Source organism: Arachis hypogaea, chromosome 14, assembly GCF_003086295.3.
Source record: "Arachis hypogaea cultivar Tifrunner chromosome 14, arahy.Tifrunner.gnm2.J5K5, whole genome shotgun sequence".
In the NCBI taxonomy this organism is placed as follows: domain Eukaryota; kingdom Viridiplantae; phylum Streptophyta; class Magnoliopsida; order Fabales; family Fabaceae; genus Arachis; species Arachis hypogaea.
The window spans coordinates 15,700,903-15,722,196 of NC_092049.1; the positions used below are offsets into that span (position 1 = coordinate 15,700,903).

Consider the following 21,294-nt stretch of genomic DNA (forward strand, 5'->3'; position numbering starts at 1 on the left):
CAGGCAATGGTGGACTTCCTGGTGGAGGTAGTCGGGGATCCACCCGAGAACACAAACACACGGTGGAAACTTCATGTGGACGGGGCTTCCAACCAGGTGTTCAGAGGGGCAGGGATAATACTCGAAAGCCCAGCCGGGATGACTTACGAGCAATCAGTAAAGTTTGATTTTCCGGTATCTAACAATCAGGTGGAATATGAAGCCTTGATAGGTGGCCTGCTCTTGGTCACAGAGGTCGGGGTATCATGGGTCGAAGTCAATAGTGACTCCCAGATTGTTACTTCCCAGGTTAACGGGACCTCTCAGGCCAAAGATTCCCTACTCCAGAAGTATTTGGAGATGGTAAAAAAGTTGTGTGAAGATTTTGAAGAGGTCATGATTCGACATGTACCCAGAGAAAGAAATGCGAGGGCCGACCTCTTGTCCAAGTTAGCAAGCATAAAGCCAGGGACGGGAAATCCATCTCTGATCCAGGGGCTGATAAAGGAGCCACCGGTAACCCTCTGTGTCACACAAGCAATGACTCCCCCCTCATGGATCGATCCAATCCTCCACTTCCTAGAAAATGGCAAGCTCCCTGAAGGCGAGCAGGACGCCAGGACGGTAAGGCAGGACGGTAAGGCGGGAAGTAACCAAGTATGTAGCGATACAGGGCCAACTATACAAACGAGGGCTCAATCAGCCACTGTTGAAGTGCTTACGCCTCGATCAGACAGATTAGTTCTAAGCGAAGTCCATGAAGGATGCTGCGGCCACCATATTGGGGGAAAGGCGTTAGCTAGAAAGCTCGTCAGAGCTCGATACTAATTGGCCCTCCATGATGTCGGATGCTCAAGAATTTATAAAAAGGTGCAAGAAGTGCCAGGAGAATGCTAACTTCCACAATTCCACAACGATGGAGTTAAATTCGATGCTGGCGTCGCGACGTTTTGCCCAATGGGGGGTAGACCTTTTGGGCTCATTCCGAGTGGGTCCCGGGCAGGTCAAGTATCTAATCGTAGCGATCGACTACTACACTAAGTGGATCGAGGCAAAACAGATGGCCAGTATATCCTCGGCGAATTGTCGGAAGTTCATATGGAGACAGGTGGTCTCCAGGTTTGGAATCCTAGAGGTCGTCATCTCGGACAACGGGACACAGTTCACGGACAGAAAGTTTGGGGAGTTCCTCTCAGGACTAGGAGTTAAGCAGAAATTCTCATCGGTAGAGCACCCGCAGAGTAATGGCCAAGTGGAAGCTGCGAATAAGGTCATCCTTCGTGGCCTGAAGAAACGATTAGACCAGAAGAAGGGTCTATGGGCAAACGAGCTTGCCTCGGTTTTATGGTCGTATTGGATGACACCCTAATCTTCTACCGGGAAAACCCCGTTTCGGCTTACTTATGGGGTCGACGCGGTCGTTCCAGTTGAAATCGGGAACCAAGCCCGAGACTGCTCCTTGGGGTCGTAGACGAAGCAGTGGAGAAAGATCTGATTGCTGAAACTAGGGAGATGGCTCACTTGACAGAAACGACGCTGAAGCAAAGAGTGGCTTTAAGATACAATGCCAAAGTGCTGAAGAGGAGCTTCGAGCCAGGCGACCTGGTGTTGCGAAGAAATGACATCGGATTACCGACCCCAGGAGAAGGCAAGTTAGTAGTAAATTGGGAAGGCCCATACAGGGTAAGAGAAGTACACGGCAAAGGAGCTTACAAGCTGGAACGCTTGGATGGAAGCGAGGTACCGAGGACATGGAACATAGTGAACTTGAAAAGATTCTACTCTTGAAAGGCTACCAGATGACTTAACGGGTTTTCGCTCCTTCGTTCATTTCGGCTCTAATCTGTCATCTAGTTTTTGTTATTTCATTTGTTACCATGGTTTATCTCACTCGCTATTATGTTTTGTTTCATTCTAAATTCCACAAACATTACATTACGTCTCTTTGCTGATTTTAAGGGTTATACCTTTACTTTTCACACGGCTAACCGGGACTGATCACCCTGAAAGCCCTAATCGGTGCAAAGTGCCGTAAGTAAAATACGTGGCCTACCGGCCAAATGATAAGGCTAGCAAATAGTAACATCCAATTATTTTTCAAAGGTAACTAAATCGGCCTACAAAAAGCCTACCGACTCGACGATAAGGAAAATAAAATACATTCAAAAGGTAATTAATCGGCTAAAAAAATATGTATACGACGAGTCAGCGCAACAAAACAAGGGCAACACATCGGCCCAATAAGGCAAAAGTTACAAAACAAGGGCAACACATCGACCCGACAAGTCAAAGTATTACAACAAGGCCAATACATCGGCCTGAAAGAAAAGTTCAAGCTACAGAAGCATAAAACAGGTCATAGCTACTAAGGAGCTCCTGCCTTCTTGGGAATGTCCATGATTTTGCCATCTTGAACCATTTTAAAGGCCCCAACCGAGGAAGTATCGAGATCGGGTGCCAACACAGCGATCTGAGCTTTGATCCCCTCCTCGGTTGCCAAGATGACCTTCTCGGCGTCCCTCACAAGGTCCTTGTTCTTCTTCTTCAAGAAGGCAACCTCCTGATGAGCAGCATGAGCCGACCTCTCGACTTCCTCATGCTTTTCCTCCAGCTCTCTCAATTTTTTCTCCAACTCCTTGACCTTGGCCTCCATGGAGATAGCCTGACCCCGAGCGATATTCAAATCTTTGGAAAGGGAAAGGTCGCGCTCCTCCAGCTTGTTGATTTCAGTGGCATCTTCCTCTGCCTTATTATCCTTCTCAGCGAGCTGAGTCTTGAGGAACCCTTCCCAGGCCGTTAGGTCGGCAATATCTTTTTGGGCAGCGCGAAGCTTTCCCTCTAGAACCTGGCACTGGGCCAAAATGGGCTCTACCTTTCGGACAATGGCAGCAGCTCGGAGGAGGCTTTGATAAACCCACTTTGCTTGGGCAGCAAGGTCCTCCTCCCGAAAGAACTCCTCGGTCCCCGGGAGGAGTTGAGAGTCAATAAAGCCCCCAGCGTCACACTCCTCTCCATTACTGTTAGAGTCTCCCCAGCAGGTCCCTTTCGTTTCTTAGGATTGGGCGCGATGGTCAAATCGGGATCAGTCTCGAGGCCAGTTTCCTGCTCCAGGATTGGCTCTTCCACAGCCGCGTTCTCCGGAGGGTGTTCGTCCTGAGTGCTCCCGGAAGGCTAGGAGTTGTCCTGATCTCCTGCAGCAACTTGGCCGCTCCCTTCGCCAACGGCGTCGGAGCCCAGGTTGTCTGAATGGGTAGCCGAGGAATCGTCGTCATCACTTCCAAGGAAGTGGGCCATAAGATCGTCCATGGTGGTCTTCCCGTCAGCCATGGAAACTGCAGAGGAAACACAAGTAAGATACCAAAGTTAGCAATAAGAAACACCAGAAGAAACGGAAAGGAAGGGTCTAAGAAAACAAGGTGATAACCTACCGACATGAGTACGATTGACTTCCCGGTTTCCTATCACGGTGAGGATTCAGATCTTGGAACCAAAAATTACCGACAGTATGCCGACAATCCGGCGGTTCTCCTCACTCATCCCCTCGTAAGTTTCTTCTATCAAATAGTCTGAGCCCGCCTCGAAACTCCAGTAGGTCAAGATCTTTCTTTCCCGTTCCAGGGTAAGCCAGAAAGGGTGATGACCCGGGGCAGGCAGTACCTTAAAGAAGGAAGGTGCTCTTGAAGTGATGGAAGGAATCTTCGAAGAGACCAAATATTTTATGGCCTTAAACGGCCCGGAAGGACATATACCCTTTCTTCGTCTTCCCCCGCGCGAGAGGGGTTCGTTAGAAGAAAGAGATAGAGAAAGACGTTTACGGAGGCCGGGATCTCCAAGTACTCACACACCAGTTTGAAACACCGAACAACGGCCCAACTATTTGGATGAAGTTGTGACGGGGCGACGTCACAATGGTTGAGTAGTGACATAACGAGGGGGGAGAAAGGAAGCCGGAGATCTAGCATGGTGAACATAGGCTTATATACCCACAGCCAGTCGACCACCTGGGGGGAAGCCATGTTTTTATGGCACACCATCTCACGTTCGCTGGGGACATAGACCTGGTAGTATGCTTTCTCAGACCCCCGCATAAGGAACCCGCGTCCCGAAGAGCCTGGAGCTCCTCCCTAGATACCCAAGACGGGGTGTCCTTCACATCCGAGGTCACCCAGGCGTAAAAATCAATAACGTTCGGTGCTGGTGTTCGCGCCATATCTACAATGGGGGCACCACTCAAGTTAACCTGGGAGATCGCTAAGTCAGAAATTAAACAAAACGGATCTACGACTAAATATATCACTGATCTATGATTCCTGCGCTAGTACCTAAAGCCTGGATTCACTATAAACGCCTGAATGGTACCCCTAGCATAGTTGTCAGAACCGAACCGGTGATCGAACCGGTCAGGTCACTGGGTCACTGAGTCACTGGTTCAACCGGTGGGTTATTGGTTGAACTGTTTGACCCGGTCTTATGTAAATAAAAAATAAAAAATAGTCAAAAGTTTAAAATTAAAATTTAAAATACATATTTTTACTAACATTTTAAAAATATCAAGTTATTTTAAAACAATATGGAACATGAACAATAAATATTTTGTTATTTTTACTCTATCACAAATATTTTTATTTTGTTTTTATATTAAAATAACTATTATTTTTAAATTTTAATAATTTATTAATTAGTTTATATCTATTATACTATTATATACTACAAGTATTTATTAAAAAATAATATTAATAGATATTATATAATTATAAAAAAAAGTGAGTTTATAATTATTGTTAAATAAAATATAATTAATTTAAAAATGAGTGAGTTTATAACTAAAATTAAAATAAATTAAATAAAGGTAAACTATTTGATAAAAGATATCTATATGTATTATATTTTGCATAAATTTTAATAGAAAACACGCTAACCTGGTGGTGGTGGAGTCTTTTAGTTTCCTTGAGGACAGGTGTTCGAACCTCACCACAAACATTTTAAAAAGGTTTCACTCCCAAACGGTTCGGTCGGATTGATTTCACCGAGTTTGACCGGTTCGCACCGGTTCTTTCTGGATTTGACTGATTCACACCGGTTTGATTCTTTGTACGGTCCAAACACCGGACCAAATCGGTATAAGATTCGGTTCACTGGTTTTCTGGTTGAACCGGCCGGTCTGATTCGGTCCGGTTCTGCTAACAATGCCCCCTAGCATCACGAAAAGTTCCCTCAAGAGCGATCCGGAAAGCGATCCCGAAAATGAAGCAATAAACAGAAGCAGATGAGAAGGGGAACAAAAATGTGGAAGCAAATGAAAAAGATGGTGGTTTTGAGAAAATCAGAATGGTAACCGTCAAAAGAGGAAGTGCGAAAAGACAGGGCACAATAGTCTTTTTTCCTAGGTTTTCAAATCAATCATTATGAGCATTAAATGCTCGGCGCGAAGGTCGAAGCGACACGCAAAGCTACGCGTGGGGGCAAAACACGCGCATGAAGTTGCATCCTCCATCAACGGACTTCCGATCTTCGGGGAGCTCAACCAGAGAAGGGGCGAGTTACACTAACGCGCCAATCACCTATTTTAGTGATTAACGCGTTGGAGGCACTGTTCCGACCCAGCCCACAAGCAAATCGAGTTCGGGTGCTCCCCGCGAGCCGACCCGACGGGTTTCTTGACCCGCCAACTCACCTTACTCCCCTACCTCATCAGAACCCCAAGACAGCTGGAAAGGAAACTTTCAAGAAAGAGGGTCTGCACATGTGAGACCCACTCTAGTACAAACTATATAAGGGGAGGGCCCTACCCCTCCCTCAAGTACATTACTCCCTTTACCCTAATTGCTGCCTCTTGTACGGACACTAACTTAAGCGTTGGAGTCCTTGCAGGTGGCACCCCCTCCTCGTCATCTCAAAAAAGTCTTGCTCACCTGCCCTCCGGAACTCTCCCAGGCCAGACATCCAGTAACCCACCAACTCTCGAACTCCATCGTACTAAATTCGCTTCGGACCCGAACAACCGAATAATTATTAACTTATTACAACTTGGAAAAGAGATGAGTAAATAAATAATATACTATTATGTTAATAATTTTAAATTCTGACAGATATATTCACAAAAATATTATATATATATATATATACACGTCATCACATATCAAATAAATTAGTTCTAAAAGGCATCAATAATATTCAAAAAAAAAAAAAAACTGGTTGACTGCTTTCTTATTTTTCTTTAATAAGCATTTGACTATTTTCTAGTACTTTCCTTTCTTTTCTAACTAAATAAACATATTCGCCCCCTCTTCATACACGCAAGCACTCGCTCTCACTGTGTCAAACCCAGTGACGCGTACCACCCAACCAAACGCTTACACGTAGCACACCTGCCCAACAACCGGCTCTTCCAGTCACCTCATCATTCCCCTTAACTTTCCAAGTCAAGCATTCGACGGCAACACGTCACACCACAGCGTCACCTTTACCTGCCACATCGGTAACCAGTACCCAGCGTCACCTATATACATTCCAAAAAATAAAATAATTTGACTAAAAAATTACCCAAGTGAACAAAAATTTAATTTTTTTTCTCTTTTCGTTTTCTGTGTCTTTCTTTCCGTCGCCGGTTGCACATTCCGGCGAAGTCGTCGCCTGAAAACTCTCAGGCTTAGGAAATTTTTTTGTTTCGGAGAGAAAAAAAATGTTTCTTTTTGATTGGTTCTATGGAATTTTGGCATCACTGGGTCTGTGGCAAAAGGAAGCGAAAATCTTGTTCCTAGGGCTTGATAATGCTGGCAAGACCACCTTGCTTCACATGCTCAAAGACGAGGTAGGTTTATTTAATCTAAACTTTTTTAAATTAACTAATTAATTGATTGATCAATTTATGAAGCAATTGTTGAACAAGTTTTGAAATTTGTGTGTTTTCTTTGTTGTCGTTGTTGTTGTTGTTGCAGAGGTTAGTTCAGCATCAACCAACTCAATACCCAACTTCGGAGGAGTTGAGTATTGGGAAGATCAAATTCAAAGCCTTTGATTTGGGGGGACACCAGATTGCTCGCAGAGTCTGGAGGGACTATTATGCTCAGGTTAATTCTTAGTTTCTTTGTTCCTTTTTCATGGGGTCACCATAGGTATTGGAGGATTGAACCACAAAGCTCTCCTTTATAACATAGTTGCTTATAACAGTCTCCTCCAGCTGAGCTCCATGCTCATTGGTGGCTTTGATGATGAGTTTCAAGCTTTCAATGCCACTCTTCTAATTGTGTTGTCTTGTTATTCATATTGTGTAGGGTGGTTCGCTTAAAATTTGGAAATTTAAGTTTTCTTATTGTGATTCCTGTTTTTTATGTTTCTGACCATTGTTTTAAAAGTTGGACCAACCTTCTAGTTAAACTGGTTAGACCATGAATTATTATTGTTTTAGATAACATACCTTTCAATTCAACCACAATTCAGTGATTGTTCGGTTACAATTTTGACTAGTTAAGCCAATGGAACCTCCTAGTTAAGCCAATTTATGCATGCATGCATGCTGTGAGCTAAAATTGATCCAAGTATGTGGCGAAAAGTGACCGCAATAGTGACAGATAAAATTGAATTCAAGGAGTATTTTATAGATAGAAGGAATGTGCCACTGGCTTTTGTTCTGTGATGTCTATTATCTCACATTTATTTATCCTAATATTTAATCAACAAAGCCGTTTCCCACTAGATGAGGTTGGCAACATGGTTTAAAAATGTCACAGCGTTGTGTCCATGCATTGGGATGCAACAAAGTTATACGTTGGCTGCAGGTCTAACACAACCCTACACGAGATCCTAGCCATGCGTTGCTATGCGACACAGTTTTATGTTGGCTGTCGCAGGGATTGGGACTGGCTACGTAAACATAGGCCGAGTTACATTTAGTCCTAATCTTTGGAGTATATAGTTTTTCTCCTTGGACTAGCAGGTTGAACTGTAAATTTTATTTGATGTAGGTGGATGCTGTGGTTTATCTGGTTGATGCATATGATAAGGAACGGTTTGCAGAATCAAAGAAGGAACTGGATGCTCTTCTTGCAGATGAGTCACTGGCGAAAGTACCTTTCCTTATATTGGGAAACAAGATTGACATACCTTATGCTGCATCGGAGGAGGAGCTGCGTTACCACATGGGACTGACCAACTTCACCACAGGCAAGGGAAAGGTCAATCTCGCCGACTCCAACCTCCGCCCTCTGGAGGTGTTCATGTGCAGTATTGTCCGCAAGATGGGGTATGGCGAAGGCTTTAAGTGGCTTTCTCAGTACATCAAATGATGAAAGAAGATATAGACAAATAAGTATCCTCAGTGTTGTTGATTTACCTTCAACTGGATTGAATATCAGCATTTGGCTGTGTAGTTTCCAGGGTGGTGGTTACCCCTGGAGAATTCATACTTAAATGAGTAGTATTGCCTTTTTTCTTATTTTTTTTTCATTCTTTATATTTCTGAAAACATGCTTGCTAATTTACTGCTTCAATATCGTAGTTTGGTACCGGGCCTCATTAATAAAAACTATTATAGGTTATAGCTAAATCCTTATTCCATGCAATGGACATAACATTTTCATAGTTCCCATTTGTGATGTCTCTCCTATATATTGCTCAAACAATTACATATCTCATAATGCCAACTATAACTCCATCAACGTTTAAACAAAGGCCTAGCTCCACATGACCACATAATTCTAACTATGGAAACAAATTGGTAGCTGGCCGAAATCTTATCAGAAATTAATTGTCAAAAAATGATATGATGCACACCCAACCACCATATTTTATTCAATCATCACCATAATTTCCATCAATTGTTCTAATTGTTGTAAGAAATATTAATGCTACACTTGGACAGAAGGGATAGGTTTAGGAGCCATATAAGATCATGCAGGTAGTCGGCTCTTACAATAATGATATCTATTCAACTCTAGAAGGGGTGCTCCTTAAGAAAAATCTTCATCAGAATCACCCACCATAGAGTTAAATTACACTGCACATGAAAGCTTCATACATGATCCATTGAATATACATCAAAGCATTTTGAAAGGTTCATGAATTAAAATCTACACTGATAAATTTACAAGATATACATACAGACTATACAAAATAGCACCAACCTATCACTAGTTTGTTACAGAACTCTTAACAAGTTTACTGCTTCTCCGTTATCATGTCATCTCCACAAATCAGTAGTTCTTCAAATTCAAGCTCCAGCTGCACAAAGCAAATCTAAAATTCAGTAAACAAGTGAAATCAAATCATATCAACAAAATTCGCACATATAAGTCACCTGTGCTTGATTATGTGCCAGCTTCATCCTTCTGTACTCTTCTTGTGCCTTCTTAGAACGGAACATGGCTTGTACACGCACGACAGACCTCTCAACACGTTCTTCAGCTTGTTTCCTACTAGTCCTAAAGAAGTCCTCCTCTATGTCGCTTCCCTGTGTCTCATCTTTCATTTCTTGGTCAGGATTGACCTGGAGACCACGGAAACCTTTTCTCTTCAAACGCCAACGCAGGATTACTTTCTCAAGCACTCCAACAGACCAAATAATTTTGCGATATTGCTTCCTGGCTTGAAATCCCCTGAAAGCAGCCTGCATTGGAATACATGCAATTAATTTTCCTCCTCAATGTAAACTATAATAAGACGCAACGTAGAAGGAAAATAATCAACCGGTCAAATGTGCACAAGTCCTTGGATGAGAATACCCTCATGACTTGTTGAACAAGTCATGTTAATAAACAATCAATTTTCATGGAGGAAGAGTAGCTCATACCTGAATTTTAATAACCTGGCGTTTCATGTGGAGAAATTCTCTTCTCAACTTAAATGTACGGTATCTATGTTGGATTCGAGCAGCAGCTGCCATCATTTTCCTTGTCTCATAGTTGCGGAAAGCATGCTGGATCTTCATTGCTGCCACTATCTGGCGTTGTTGATCCTCTGGACTTAAAGATTCAATTGCCATAGATCGCAATTTTAGAGAGTGCTCCCTAAATGCAGATTGTATCCGTGCTGCTGCCTCAGCTGCAGTGCGGTAAGATGCCAGTGTCTCCTTGAGGTACAGTTGGTCCTCGGTAAGGTTCTCAGTGTTTCCTATATCCACTGTGGTGGTTTCCAGTGGGCCACTGATATTTCCGGCTAGGCTCATGTCATTGACTTGCTCGACCAGAGACTTTTCTGAAAGATAAGCCGCTAACCCATCATAGCCCTTAATATAAGCAAGATCAGCAGCAGTACATCCACCAGGATTTTGGGGAGTTGGATCTGTGACCAAATTTGGCTTCGCCCCAAAAGACAAAAGAGTTCCAACCATTTTCTCCCTGCAGACACAATTTCAAAATAGAATAAACAATGAAAAGTTCATTGACTTTCATCATTCATCAATAGATTATAACAAAATAATTGAAAACAAAAACAATGAAGCCATTTAGGTAAATGCGGTTGCCGACTCACAGACGAGCTGATACTTAAATCAAGTAGGGTTTGTGTATCAAACCTTCCATAATATGCTGCCCAGTGTAGAGCTGTCCATCCAAATTTGTCACGGAAATCAAGAGACAAGCCGGACCATGAAAATAAAGAAACAGCCCAAGTATATCCCAGAATTGCACACAAATGGATTACTCCTTGCCCTTGTTTATCATGTTCAGTAGTCTTAACACCTAAGCTGATTCGTTCCAAAAGCCATTCCTTTAATCTGTTTTTCAAAGCAATTTGAAACAAGTCATCTTTTGCTTGTGGAAACGGAATTGTATTTTCCTCGGTTGATTTCATCAGATATTGCCAGCTTTTAGAAATAAAAGATGTTTTAAAGGCAAATTTCCTAGCCTCTTTCAGCGACTTGGGTGACACTTTACTAGAGAAAATATCAAGGCTCTTTTTTGTATCAAAGAGCAAATTAGTAAGCCTAATTTGAAGTCGAAATTCTTCCCAGTCATATTTCTGTTCCATAAAAGCAGTAGGATCGTGCAATAGTGGTGTCCGATACTCAAAGTTAACAACTTGACTAATTGGTTTACGGCCATCAAAGCTCAAGTAGAGATTCACAAATCCAGGAGAATGCGGCGATACCCAGCATCGATAGACTCCAAGCTGAACAGTTTCTACAGGAATACTTGCATCACTGCAGACACAATATAGATTGGACTTTGCAAGGTGTTGATAGTCATTATGAAATAAACCAGTTACAAGGATCTGCAAAAAGCAAAGGGACTCAGAAAGTTTAGTCATAACTGTGCTACACATGATAACACATTGAAAATGCCATTTTTAACAATACTCCTCACGAAGACCCAGATTTCGCAAGTAAATATTATATAGCAGAAGCAAACCTTAGTTTTCTCGGTGGAAGAAGCCCATGTCGGGGACACATCAGTGATAGTAAATACTTGTTCAGGCAGAGAAGATAGCTGATTACCAGCCACCAGTGATGAATATTGCCCCTGAACCGACGAAGAAATTGAGGATTCAAGAGCTGACTCAACAGAACAAGGTGGCGAATCAGATATCATATTGTTTATCCACATTCCAAAGCTGTCCTGACTTTGCAAGCTTGGATTTACCAGAGTGTTCGAGGAATCAACACCAGCTAAAGAGATAGGAGAAGTCCTCTGAAAATCAACACTATCCGGAATACTATAAGGAACACTATTGCTCTCAGCAATTGGCTGAGCTAACTTACTGAAAGAATGAATTTCTGGAACCAAATTGCTCGCTACCTGGTAGAAAAACAAGAGGAAATAAATGAGCAACACAATTTAATCTATACCAACAAAAAAGTTATGTACTTTTACTGTCTATTTACAAATATATAATATATGAAACCAGGTTCTCCAGCCTCCACAAAATAGTTGTAATACTTAGTCCAACATAAACAAGGGCCCTGCGTGCATGGTTGGGGGGGAGGGGAGGGAAGAACACCAAACAACCATGCCTTCGTCATTGTTGATGATTTCAAAAATTATGAAGGAAAACTAATTTTGAACTCAGTGATACTAATGGATAAAATTCAGCAGTGAGACATTATACATGCAAAAGGCCCAAGCATCTACGGAATTATGTCAATCAAATTCAATAAAGCCCTTCCTTTTACAAAGATTCTATGAAGAGGATGACTGATTCGAAAGATGAATTTAAAAGCAGTAATAATAGCCCAGATTCTTGTAGTTTTTGTGCGGCTTTTTTGCTGCATTCTTGAATATTTCATTTTGTTCGTTCTTTTTATTTTAAGAGCATATTTTATCCTTTTGTTAATGGTGATTCACTTCCTTTTTTAAAAGAAAATATATCATCTTACATTGCCAGAGCTCCCTTTCAGAAAACTTTGGTCTTGTTGATTAAAGGATTGAACATTTCCTGCAAAAAGATAAATTTGAAGTAATAGAGTCACAAGATTTTTTCCCAACAAGTAATAGAGCACAAACAATTACCACTAGTGGCTATAGTAGAGGTGTTGTCGTTTGAAAGCACGAGGTCATCCCATTCAAGTGTATTAAGCTCATGAAGCTTCATTTCATGACTCTCAACCGTCAAACTGTCATTAAATCCTGTTTATAAAAGGAATGAAAACATAATACCTAGTCAAGGGAAGCAAAACTACATAAACCAAGATGGCAGCACTGGTACATAGCAGCATAAACTAAAAGTAACACAAATGGTGGTAGTGGGAGGAATAAAAATGTTTGATGACTAAAGACATATGTGCATTGTATGTGCTCTTCCAATAAATTTCCTTCTATATTTTTCCACTAAAAACCCTTAACATCTGCATTTAAAAGGTCTCCGGCTTCAAAGAAATGTAATAAAAGTTGTTCATATTGATAACCTGAAGAGTATGAATTGTATTTCTTACCACTGGCATAAGCAGTGTTGGTCCCAGAGTCTAATTCTTCTGATAACCATGGTTGGTCAGAGGCTGAACTAGAATGAGAATTTACAGGTGTGACAGGAGAAACTTGTGACTGTATGATAAAATGTTAATTATATTCATTAACCAGATCAAAAGGTATAGCATGTAACACATTAAGCATTAGTGTGTGAGACTTTCTCTTTCTCTTATAAACATAGGATGCGTTTGAATAAGCCTCTTTTTTTAAAAGCATCCTTTTTTAGTTAAGCTTTTACAGAAAAATAGATTCAGAAAGAGGACAAATCAAGAAGGAAAATGATTTACACAACCTCTTGTGTTTCACGATAATGAACAAGGACTATGTGCTCCAGCCTCCTGAAATGAAAATAAATACAATTGTAAGACAATTCTATGTGCTTCTATTCAAGTTTAATTGAAAAATATGCAAGAAATACATAACCACCAATTCCTTTGCATATTGATTCATAGTTCAGAATATAGGCATGCATGACATTGGATTTGGGGACTTAAGAGATAAAGCTAAACATTGATATACATACTTATCAAGCAACCAATAACATCTACGAACAAGTCCTGGGTTATCTTGGCCATGTGCATAATATACGTGTATCCTTTCTTCGTTACCAACCTGAAAGATGCAACGAAAAACAGAATGACCAAAAAGAATGTAAAAGATCAGATAATATGTGCATCATTCATTACTGAGTCTATCTAGCATCAGACTTCAAGTGTAACAAAAAAGAAGTAAAGTTTGCACAAACTGAAGATTTACAATGCAAAAAAGAATGTATTATATAGTCAAACACTACTTTATTAGTTTATTCCTACACCTAAATCAAACACAAGATGATAAGAGATATCTGAACCAAGTAAATATCAAAATTTCCATCAAGAAAATATCATTCACGGAAGAAAGCACAACAAATGAATATGCATGAAAATGAGAATTCTCACTTTTAAGTGCTCATGTGCTTCTTTAACTGTTTTCCCATCATTTTTCTTCTTCCAGTTGTACCCATCTTTTCGAAAGTTCCTAAGCATTTTGCGGTCAAATAATATAATACGACCACCTGTTTATCAGCACGACAAGAAACATTATCACTAGTGGTTTATGCCCTATTCAACATCATATACCATGTCTAATGTAGTTAAAACTTGTTACCTAAATGTAAAACAACTAAGTAAAATATCTTTATTTTGAAAGAGAAATATCAGAAATCAACTCTAGGGAGACTTTATGAACATGACAAATACACTAGAAGATGCATAAATGTGTCAATACACAACTTTTAAACATCTTTTCTATTCACTAAGAATTGCTTCAACAGGAATGAAGGGCCTAGAAGTCTACAAAAATTACAAATAAGCTGCAAATAACAACGTGGTATATTAAAATCTATTTACAAACAGAAAACTGATGCCGATAGATATAATATATGATTACTTTTGGGCTTATTCACTGGCTTGACATGGATAGTGAAATATTTGGAATTTGAGAGTATAGCATGAATCTCATTGGGACGAAGCCATCTGCTCTTTGCTTCCTCCATGGTATTTTCAACATCCAGGTCTATTGAGAACAACAAATCAAGAGAAATGATTAATAGGTTGACCGCTGGCACACAATCAAGAGAAATCATGCACAATGAATATATGTGTTGTCAGTTAGTCAGTTGCTCAGCTTCCTTTCAATCCCATCTTACGATATACAAGTTCATACACGTAACTGCATTGAAACAAACATCAGAGCTATGCTTTCATACCATTTCCTTTCATTAGTTACCTTCCAGTATGGTATAGCCTAACAAAACTATAGCAGTATGCGAGTTTGACATCTTATTGGAAACACGCAATGAGAATTTAATCGAGGTTCCAATATGCTGTATGAACACCTTGTGGAAATCATGAAGTTGACATATTCGGCTCATCGCCAAATGAGAAACTAACAAGTAACAGTTGCTCAATCTAGACATTTTTTACTTAAGAATACCACAAAAATTTCCCCCATATGGAAGAAAGTACATGGAATTCACAAAACTTTATTTTAGTAGAATTGACATAGTTCACTATAGAACACTATCACGTCTTTCGATTGGTGAAACTAACCCCACATAGACAATGCTTTGTTATTTTAGGGTAAAAGAATACTATAGCATCAGTGTAAAACATTGAAAGAGTGCCCTTAATAGCAAAAACAACAGAAAATCTTGGGAAGTTGCCAGAGTGCCCTTAATAATTTGTCAAAACATCAATGATTACTACTGATATAGTAAAAGATTTTGAACTCCAATAGATATAAACAACAACCAGTACTTCCTAAACCATATCACGTTGTTGCTTTCAAAAACACCATAAGAGTGAAGAGTCCACACTCCACAATTCACAATTTCACGCTTCCTTTATCCCCCTTTTGCCTCCAATCCTAGGTTGCACTGAAAATCACAAACTTCCACTTTCAAAAACCAAAGTCAGCTCAAACTTCAACCAAAAGGGGGGAATTTCAAAATTGAAACTTGAGGAAGGTTTTGAGGGTCAAGTCAACCAAGTCATGCATAATCCAAGTCCAAAAAAGAGTGATAGAGTGAAGAAGAATGCATTGAAGCAAGTACCTTGCAATGTGTGGAAGCCATGTATCTCTGAACCCACAAGTTGACCCGTTAAGCTTGGTTGCTGCGCCATCATCATTGAACATGAAGAAGAGGTGAAGAATTCAAACCTCTGAGAAATTCTCCACTTTTCACAACACCTTTCTTCTTATTCTTCTTCTCAGCACAAGAAAAAACTCAACAATTGCATACCTTACAACCTTAGAAACAAGCAACAGAAGAAGAACAGAAGCTCAGACAATAATAACTCCAAAGTAGTGAACTAATAATATAAGATATTATCTATAAAGGAAGAAAAAGGAGTGAAAAAAAAAGAGTGGAAAATCATAAGGGCAGACAGAAAAAGCGAAAAAGTTGAGAAATTTACCTGACAGTGGAGAAGGGTCTGTTGTTGGGATTCCAAGAAAAGAGAAAGAATAGTCTCAGCTGAAACAATGACACACTGTTCTCTTTTGCTATCAACTACTATCATAACTAATTATTATTATTTAATATTTATATTTATCATTGCCTAAAAACAAAAAATAAAAAATTGAAAGCCATCTATTTTCTGCAAGGTTTTTCTTTGGGTGCTGGAATAATAATAATAATAATAATAATATAAAGGTTTTCCATTGGTTGATGTGCTTCGAAACTTTCATTTTATTTAATATGTGAAAAAATCTTTTAAAATATTAATAATAATGAATTTTCGAAGACGTACCTCTTCATCATGGTCACATGGTGCCATGGCATTGGTGGGTAGAGATGTGCCTGTACCTTTCTAAAAGAATTCTTTCATAAATTCGACGATGAAAACCTTGTATTCCTCTATGGTGAATGGTGGGCAATTTACTATAATAAATAACATGGGAACCAAATTTATCAAAATACATAAAATGAAAAATTGATATTAAAATATATATTTTTTTATAATTTATGTAAATTGTAACAGGGATTTTGCGGTTTACGAATACACGTAATTCGTTATAAGGGTATTGCGGATTACGTACTAGGGGAAATAAGCATAAATCGCGACAGGGGTGTCGCGGTTTACGTGTGGATGAATAATGTATATAAACTGCGAGAGGGGTGTAGTAGTTTATGCGTAAGTATAAATACGCTGAAGGGGTCTCACGGATTACATTTGTGTTGGAGATAAAGTTTTTAGAGAGAGAAGGAGAGGTTTCTAGAGAGAGAAAAAGAGAGAAAAGTGTGGTTGAGTTGAGTTGAGATCGGAGTCGGGACCATGGCGGAGGCATGCAGTCTTTACAGGCTCAATGGCGTTGCGCACGTTGCTGGCAGCATAAACCGAGAGGTTAGTTTGGTTATTTTTAGTTAATGTATTTTGTATAATATTTTTCGTATGACTGTGATTTAGGTATTTAAATTTAGATTTAAATTATTATTTTAAATCATAAAATGTAGTATTTAATTAATTTAGATTAAAGTCTTGAATCATTTATGCCTTTCATTAAATTGTGTGATTAGAAAATAAGAACTGTATGTTACCTGTTTAAACTTTAATATTGTATTTTTTGCGTTAGATTATTTTAAATTAGTGTTGGTTTTTTTTATATGTTTGGTTTCTTCTGTCACATGCTTCAGCCGACTAGGTGTATTTATAGTGTCCGGAGGCAGCAGAATATGCCTCTGCATGACAGGATCGTACCGTATCTGGAGAGGGCTGGTTTGTACCACCTGGCGAGACTCAACGCTAGGTGGTTTTGGTTGGACGAGCCCTTAGTGAGCGGTTTTATTGAGAGGTGGCGTCCTGAGACGCATACCTTTCATATGCCCTTTGGAGAGTGCACTATCACGCTCCAAGATGTAGCATACCAGTTGAGGCTGTCCGTGGATGGTTTACCTGTATCCAGGTGCTTTACAGATTTTGAGAAGTTTATCGTAGAAGGCAAACCGGCGTGGGAGTGGTTTCAGGAACTATTTGGCGAGCTTCCACCACAAAATAAGGTCAAGCACTATACAGTCCACTTCACCTGGTTTCATGAGAGGTTCAGGGTGCTGCCAGATGATGCTACGGAGGAGACCGTACGCATATATGCACGGGCTTATATTATGATGTTGCTTTCCACTCAGTTGTTCGGTGACAAGAGTGAAAACCGGGTTCATATATGGTGGTTGCCCTTTGTGGCGAGACTTGATGATATGGGCAGCTATAGCTGGGGGTCGACAGCGTTAGCCTGAAGAGAGTCGTCCAGTGTCGCCTAACGTTGGACCGACTAGGCGATCGAGATGTAAGTTTATTCATTTTATTTCAATTTTTATCTAGTACTTAACTATATATTTGTTAGTTAATGGACTAATAAATGTATTCTGTCAACATCTATAGATTGTTTGGGAGCCTTATGCTTCGCTCGACGTGATGGCTGTTGTTCATCCAGAGATTCTCACAGAGGAGTACAGTCGGTTATGGCGTGCATGTACTTGCTTGATATACTTCGCCGTCATTGAGTGGCACCAGGTGGATAGGGTGCTGCCACAGCTGAGTGGCGTTCAGCACGAGCCTGAACCGGCCTCAAATATAGATTGGCTCCATGCCAAGGATGAGAGAGGTGGGGACAGATGGTTCCCGAGCTACTATCAGGTATGGCACCTTAGTTGGCAGAACAGGATGGATGCTGTCCTGAGTATCCCCCGGGTGCCTGATCCCGGGCCGTCCACAGACTTTCTGCGATGGTAGTACAGAGTAGCCCATAGGTTTCTGTCGCCGGATTCCTTGATTGCCGATCATAGGGCCGAGGAGATCAGCCAGGATGTTGTTCAGAGAGGGTCGTCACAGGCGCCTTCTAAGGTACTGATGCCAAACGTGCCAAATAACAGGCGCATTGAGCAGCAACGATGCGTTGGTACCCGGGCTACAGACCGGGAGTGGCAATGGCTGGATGACATGATTCAAGATGACAGATCTGGTGACGACGGAGTCGGACATGCCGATCATCGTGTCCGGCGTGGCCGTCCTCAGCGTCAGGGTGGTTCATCAGGGGTCGCATCTGGTGGTCCTAGTGATAGACCCGCTGAGCATGCAGGGGCGGAGACCCAGGAGATTCCTCTTACACATGTTTCGAGCTCCCAGATATACCATGAGATCCATGGCCAGATGTATGATGACTTGGCGGGTCCGACTTTCACGATGGATATGGACCACGAGGTTGGGAGTTCACGGTTCTATTCCGACTTTGTAGATCTCATCCGGGATGACGACCCTCCGTATTTTCAGCAGCAGACCCCACAGGATCAGGTGCCTGAGACCCAGCTCCAGATGGACGTTGCGTATGGGTACTACCCAGATATGGAGGATATGTAGCGGTACTAGTCGCAGATGTCTGACCCTCATGGATTCCAGCCCCAGCTACATGTAGACCTGAATGAGCCTACTGACAGCCCGTATGACAGTTGGTTGGGCATGGGAGGGACGCCTACATCTGCATATGGCGTGGGCATGCCGGTCGATCCTCCAGCACAGCAGCGCCAGAGGCCAGCCAGAGTGAGACGGGCCGCTCGATGTGGTACAGGGTTACATCTCCTGGGCGCATTTGGACATGACTTTGACGAGGAGGATGAGGACAGGCAGGAGTCGTAGCTTACTATTTTATGTTTTCATTGATGATACCTATGTATGTCAGATTTGTCATGTACTTTTATATTATATGTGTTTGTACTTAGTTTATTTCCATTGAATTAGGTGTGTGTGATGTATGTTTTTGTTAACCATAGACACACTTTATTTTATGTTTATAAAAATTACTCACTAATGCATAAACCGCTACACCTCTCTCGCGGTTTATGCACATCATTCATCTACACGTAAACCGCGACATCCCTGTCGCGGTTTATGCTTATTTCCCCTAGCACGTAATCCGCGACACTCCTATAGCCGATTACGTGTATTCGCAAACTGCGGGACTCCTATCGCAGTTTACACAGATTATGAAAAAAATACATTTTAGTATCCATTTTCCATTTTATGCATTCTTATAAATTTGGTTCCCCTATTATTTATTATAGTAAATTGTTCATGAATTGATGATCAATTAAATCTTTTTATTTTTCAATTTTGTTAATAAATTTAGAGACTATTATACTCTTATAATTGATAAATTTAGAATCAACAAGCTAATAAATAAAGATTATAGTAGGACACACCCATTAAATAAAGTAGATTGACACTGATGTCACATTAATAATACAAGGCATTCATGATAGAATTTAGGGTTTACTTTGCTCACTTTCTTCCCTTTTGAGGTGGTGTTAGAATATACAGTTGGATAAAAAAAAAATTGTTGTATTTGGACGAGAGGAAAAAAATAAACAGAAAAGAAAAATATCGATGCTTTTGTTCTTGTATTGTAAAATAATTTATTCGATCTATATAATATTTAACTATCTAATAACAAAGAGAAATAAAAATTATTAATTGGTTACAAAATTAATATTTTTAATATGATTCAATAAGATAAATTTTAATTAAAATTATTAGCACTCTTAAGTATAAATTAATTTTTTAAATTAATTTAAATACATTTTTTAAACCAAAACAAGTTGCTAGAGAGTGCATTCTACATACAAAGACTACAATAAATAAAAATTTTAGCTACAGTTTGTCTTCAGAATACATATTAAAATTGATAGTTAAAAAGGTTTTATGAAAAATATAATATTAAAATTTTTTAATATATTTAATATGAATTTATTAAAAAATAAAATAGTTTAATAATAATAATTTTAATATATATATATATCTCTCTCTCTTAAAACACATTTTTGCTCAAAATAGAAAGCCATTACATCACCGAGGTCCGATGTATAGCATCATTACTTCATAGCGTCAATAAAAATGTGGTTCTGGTTCAACATCAACGGGTTTTAAATGGTTTATCGTTGACTGAATATATATTTGAAAGTTCAAGGGTACTTTTGATCTTTTTTTAATATATTTTTTATTCTTAGAATTGATAAGAAAAGTAAAAAATTGGATGTATATAAAAAAATAAATTTGCTGTTTTTATCAAAATTAAGTCGGTAGTCACCAACTTACATATCTAACCACTTCTTTAAATTTTAGTGTATAATTAATTAATTAATAATTATTCTTCACGTATAAGTTATTTTTTTATACAAGTCTATACAAGTCATTTATATTTACACGCGCACGTTCTTCTTCGTGCCATTACTGCATCTTCTTCTTCTTCTTCTTCATTATTTTTCTCTTTCATTATCGTCGTCACCAACACCATCTCCTCTTCCTCCTTCTTTTTCCATTGTAATTTCTTCTTCTCCTTCCTTTTCCCCCTTCTCCTCCATCATTAGTTATCTTGTTTTGAAGATAATGAATAATTCAAGTTCAGATTGTCAATTGAACTAGAATGAAATTAATTATTGTTTTGAATCCAATCAAGTGGCTGGGGTGTAGTTCCATTCTAGTTAATTTTTTCGTTAGTAGTTTATGATTTTGTAGGTGAATAATGTTTCATCGTTGATGGTTTGAATTGAATGTAATGTAAAAGTTCTGTATTGAAGAAAATATTTTTCTGTATTTACAGCAAATTTGGCTGTAACGCGAAGATATTTGAGTGTATTGTTTAAGAATTTTCGGTGTATGTGGTTGATAAATTCTGCATAATTCAAAACTCTTCTTCTTCCCTCCTCATCTTCTGCTACTTTTTCTTCTTCTTTTTCATCATCATCTTCTTTTTTTTCTTGTTTTATCTTCTTAAGTTTCTTCTTGTTTTACTATTTTAACAAGAATAAAAACAAAAAAATCAAACAAAGAAGAAGAAGAAACACATAATGCTGCAAAATTACTTAGAAGATGATGAACTTACATTC

At 39.6% G+C, this 21,294-nt stretch overlaps 3 protein-coding genes across 5 annotated transcripts; 2 read left to right on the forward strand and 1 right to left on the reverse strand.

Annotated features, from left to right (window-relative positions):
- Positions 1-6,422: 6,422 nt before the first annotated feature.
- On the forward strand, positions 6,423-8,413 carry LOC112741672 (small COPII coat GTPase SAR1A). Its single transcript, XM_025790738.2, has 3 exons — positions 6,423-6,790; positions 6,918-7,049; positions 7,944-8,413. Exons 1-3 carry the CDS (start codon positions 6,662-6,664, stop codon positions 8,262-8,264), a joined length of 582 nt encoding a protein of 193 aa, XP_025646523.1. The 5' UTR covers positions 6,423-6,661; the 3' UTR covers positions 8,265-8,413.
- Positions 8,414-8,741: 328 nt separating this feature from the next.
- LOC112741671 (calmodulin-binding transcription activator 5) lies at positions 8,742-16,236 on the reverse strand. Of its 3 annotated transcripts, XM_025790736.3 has the most exons (15): positions 15,836-16,236; positions 15,472-15,668; positions 14,307-14,432; positions 13,817-13,932; positions 13,402-13,490; positions 13,171-13,216; positions 12,845-12,953; positions 12,423-12,539; positions 12,290-12,348; positions 11,675-11,711; positions 11,325-11,581; positions 10,490-11,187; positions 9,767-10,313; positions 9,275-9,583; positions 8,742-9,198 (listed from the first exon to the last, which is right to left on the reverse strand). In XM_025790736.3, the coding sequence occupies exons 2-15, from the start codon at positions 15,545-15,547 to the stop codon at positions 9,136-9,138; spliced, it is 2,649 nt and encodes an 882-aa protein (XP_025646521.1). In that variant the 5' UTR covers positions 15,548-15,668; positions 15,836-16,236; the 3' UTR covers positions 8,742-9,135. The 3 variants fall into 3 exon arrangements, with proteins under 3 accessions (XP_025646521.1, XP_025646520.1, XP_072071580.1); XM_025790735.3 differs by having other exon boundaries at positions 11,325-11,711; XM_072215479.1 differs by having other exon boundaries at positions 11,325-11,711; positions 14,307-15,294; positions 15,836-16,081.
- A 1,386-nt stretch (positions 16,237-17,622) lies between these two features.
- LOC140178823 (uncharacterized) lies at positions 17,623-19,417 on the forward strand. The gene is made up of 2 exons (XM_072216084.1): positions 17,623-17,702; positions 17,798-19,417. The coding sequence occupies exon 2, from the start codon at positions 18,266-18,268 to the stop codon at positions 18,770-18,772; it is 507 nt and encodes a 168-aa protein (XP_072072185.1). The 5' UTR covers positions 17,623-17,702; positions 17,798-18,265; the 3' UTR covers positions 18,773-19,417.
- The last annotated feature ends 1,877 nt before the right edge of the window (positions 19,418-21,294 follow it).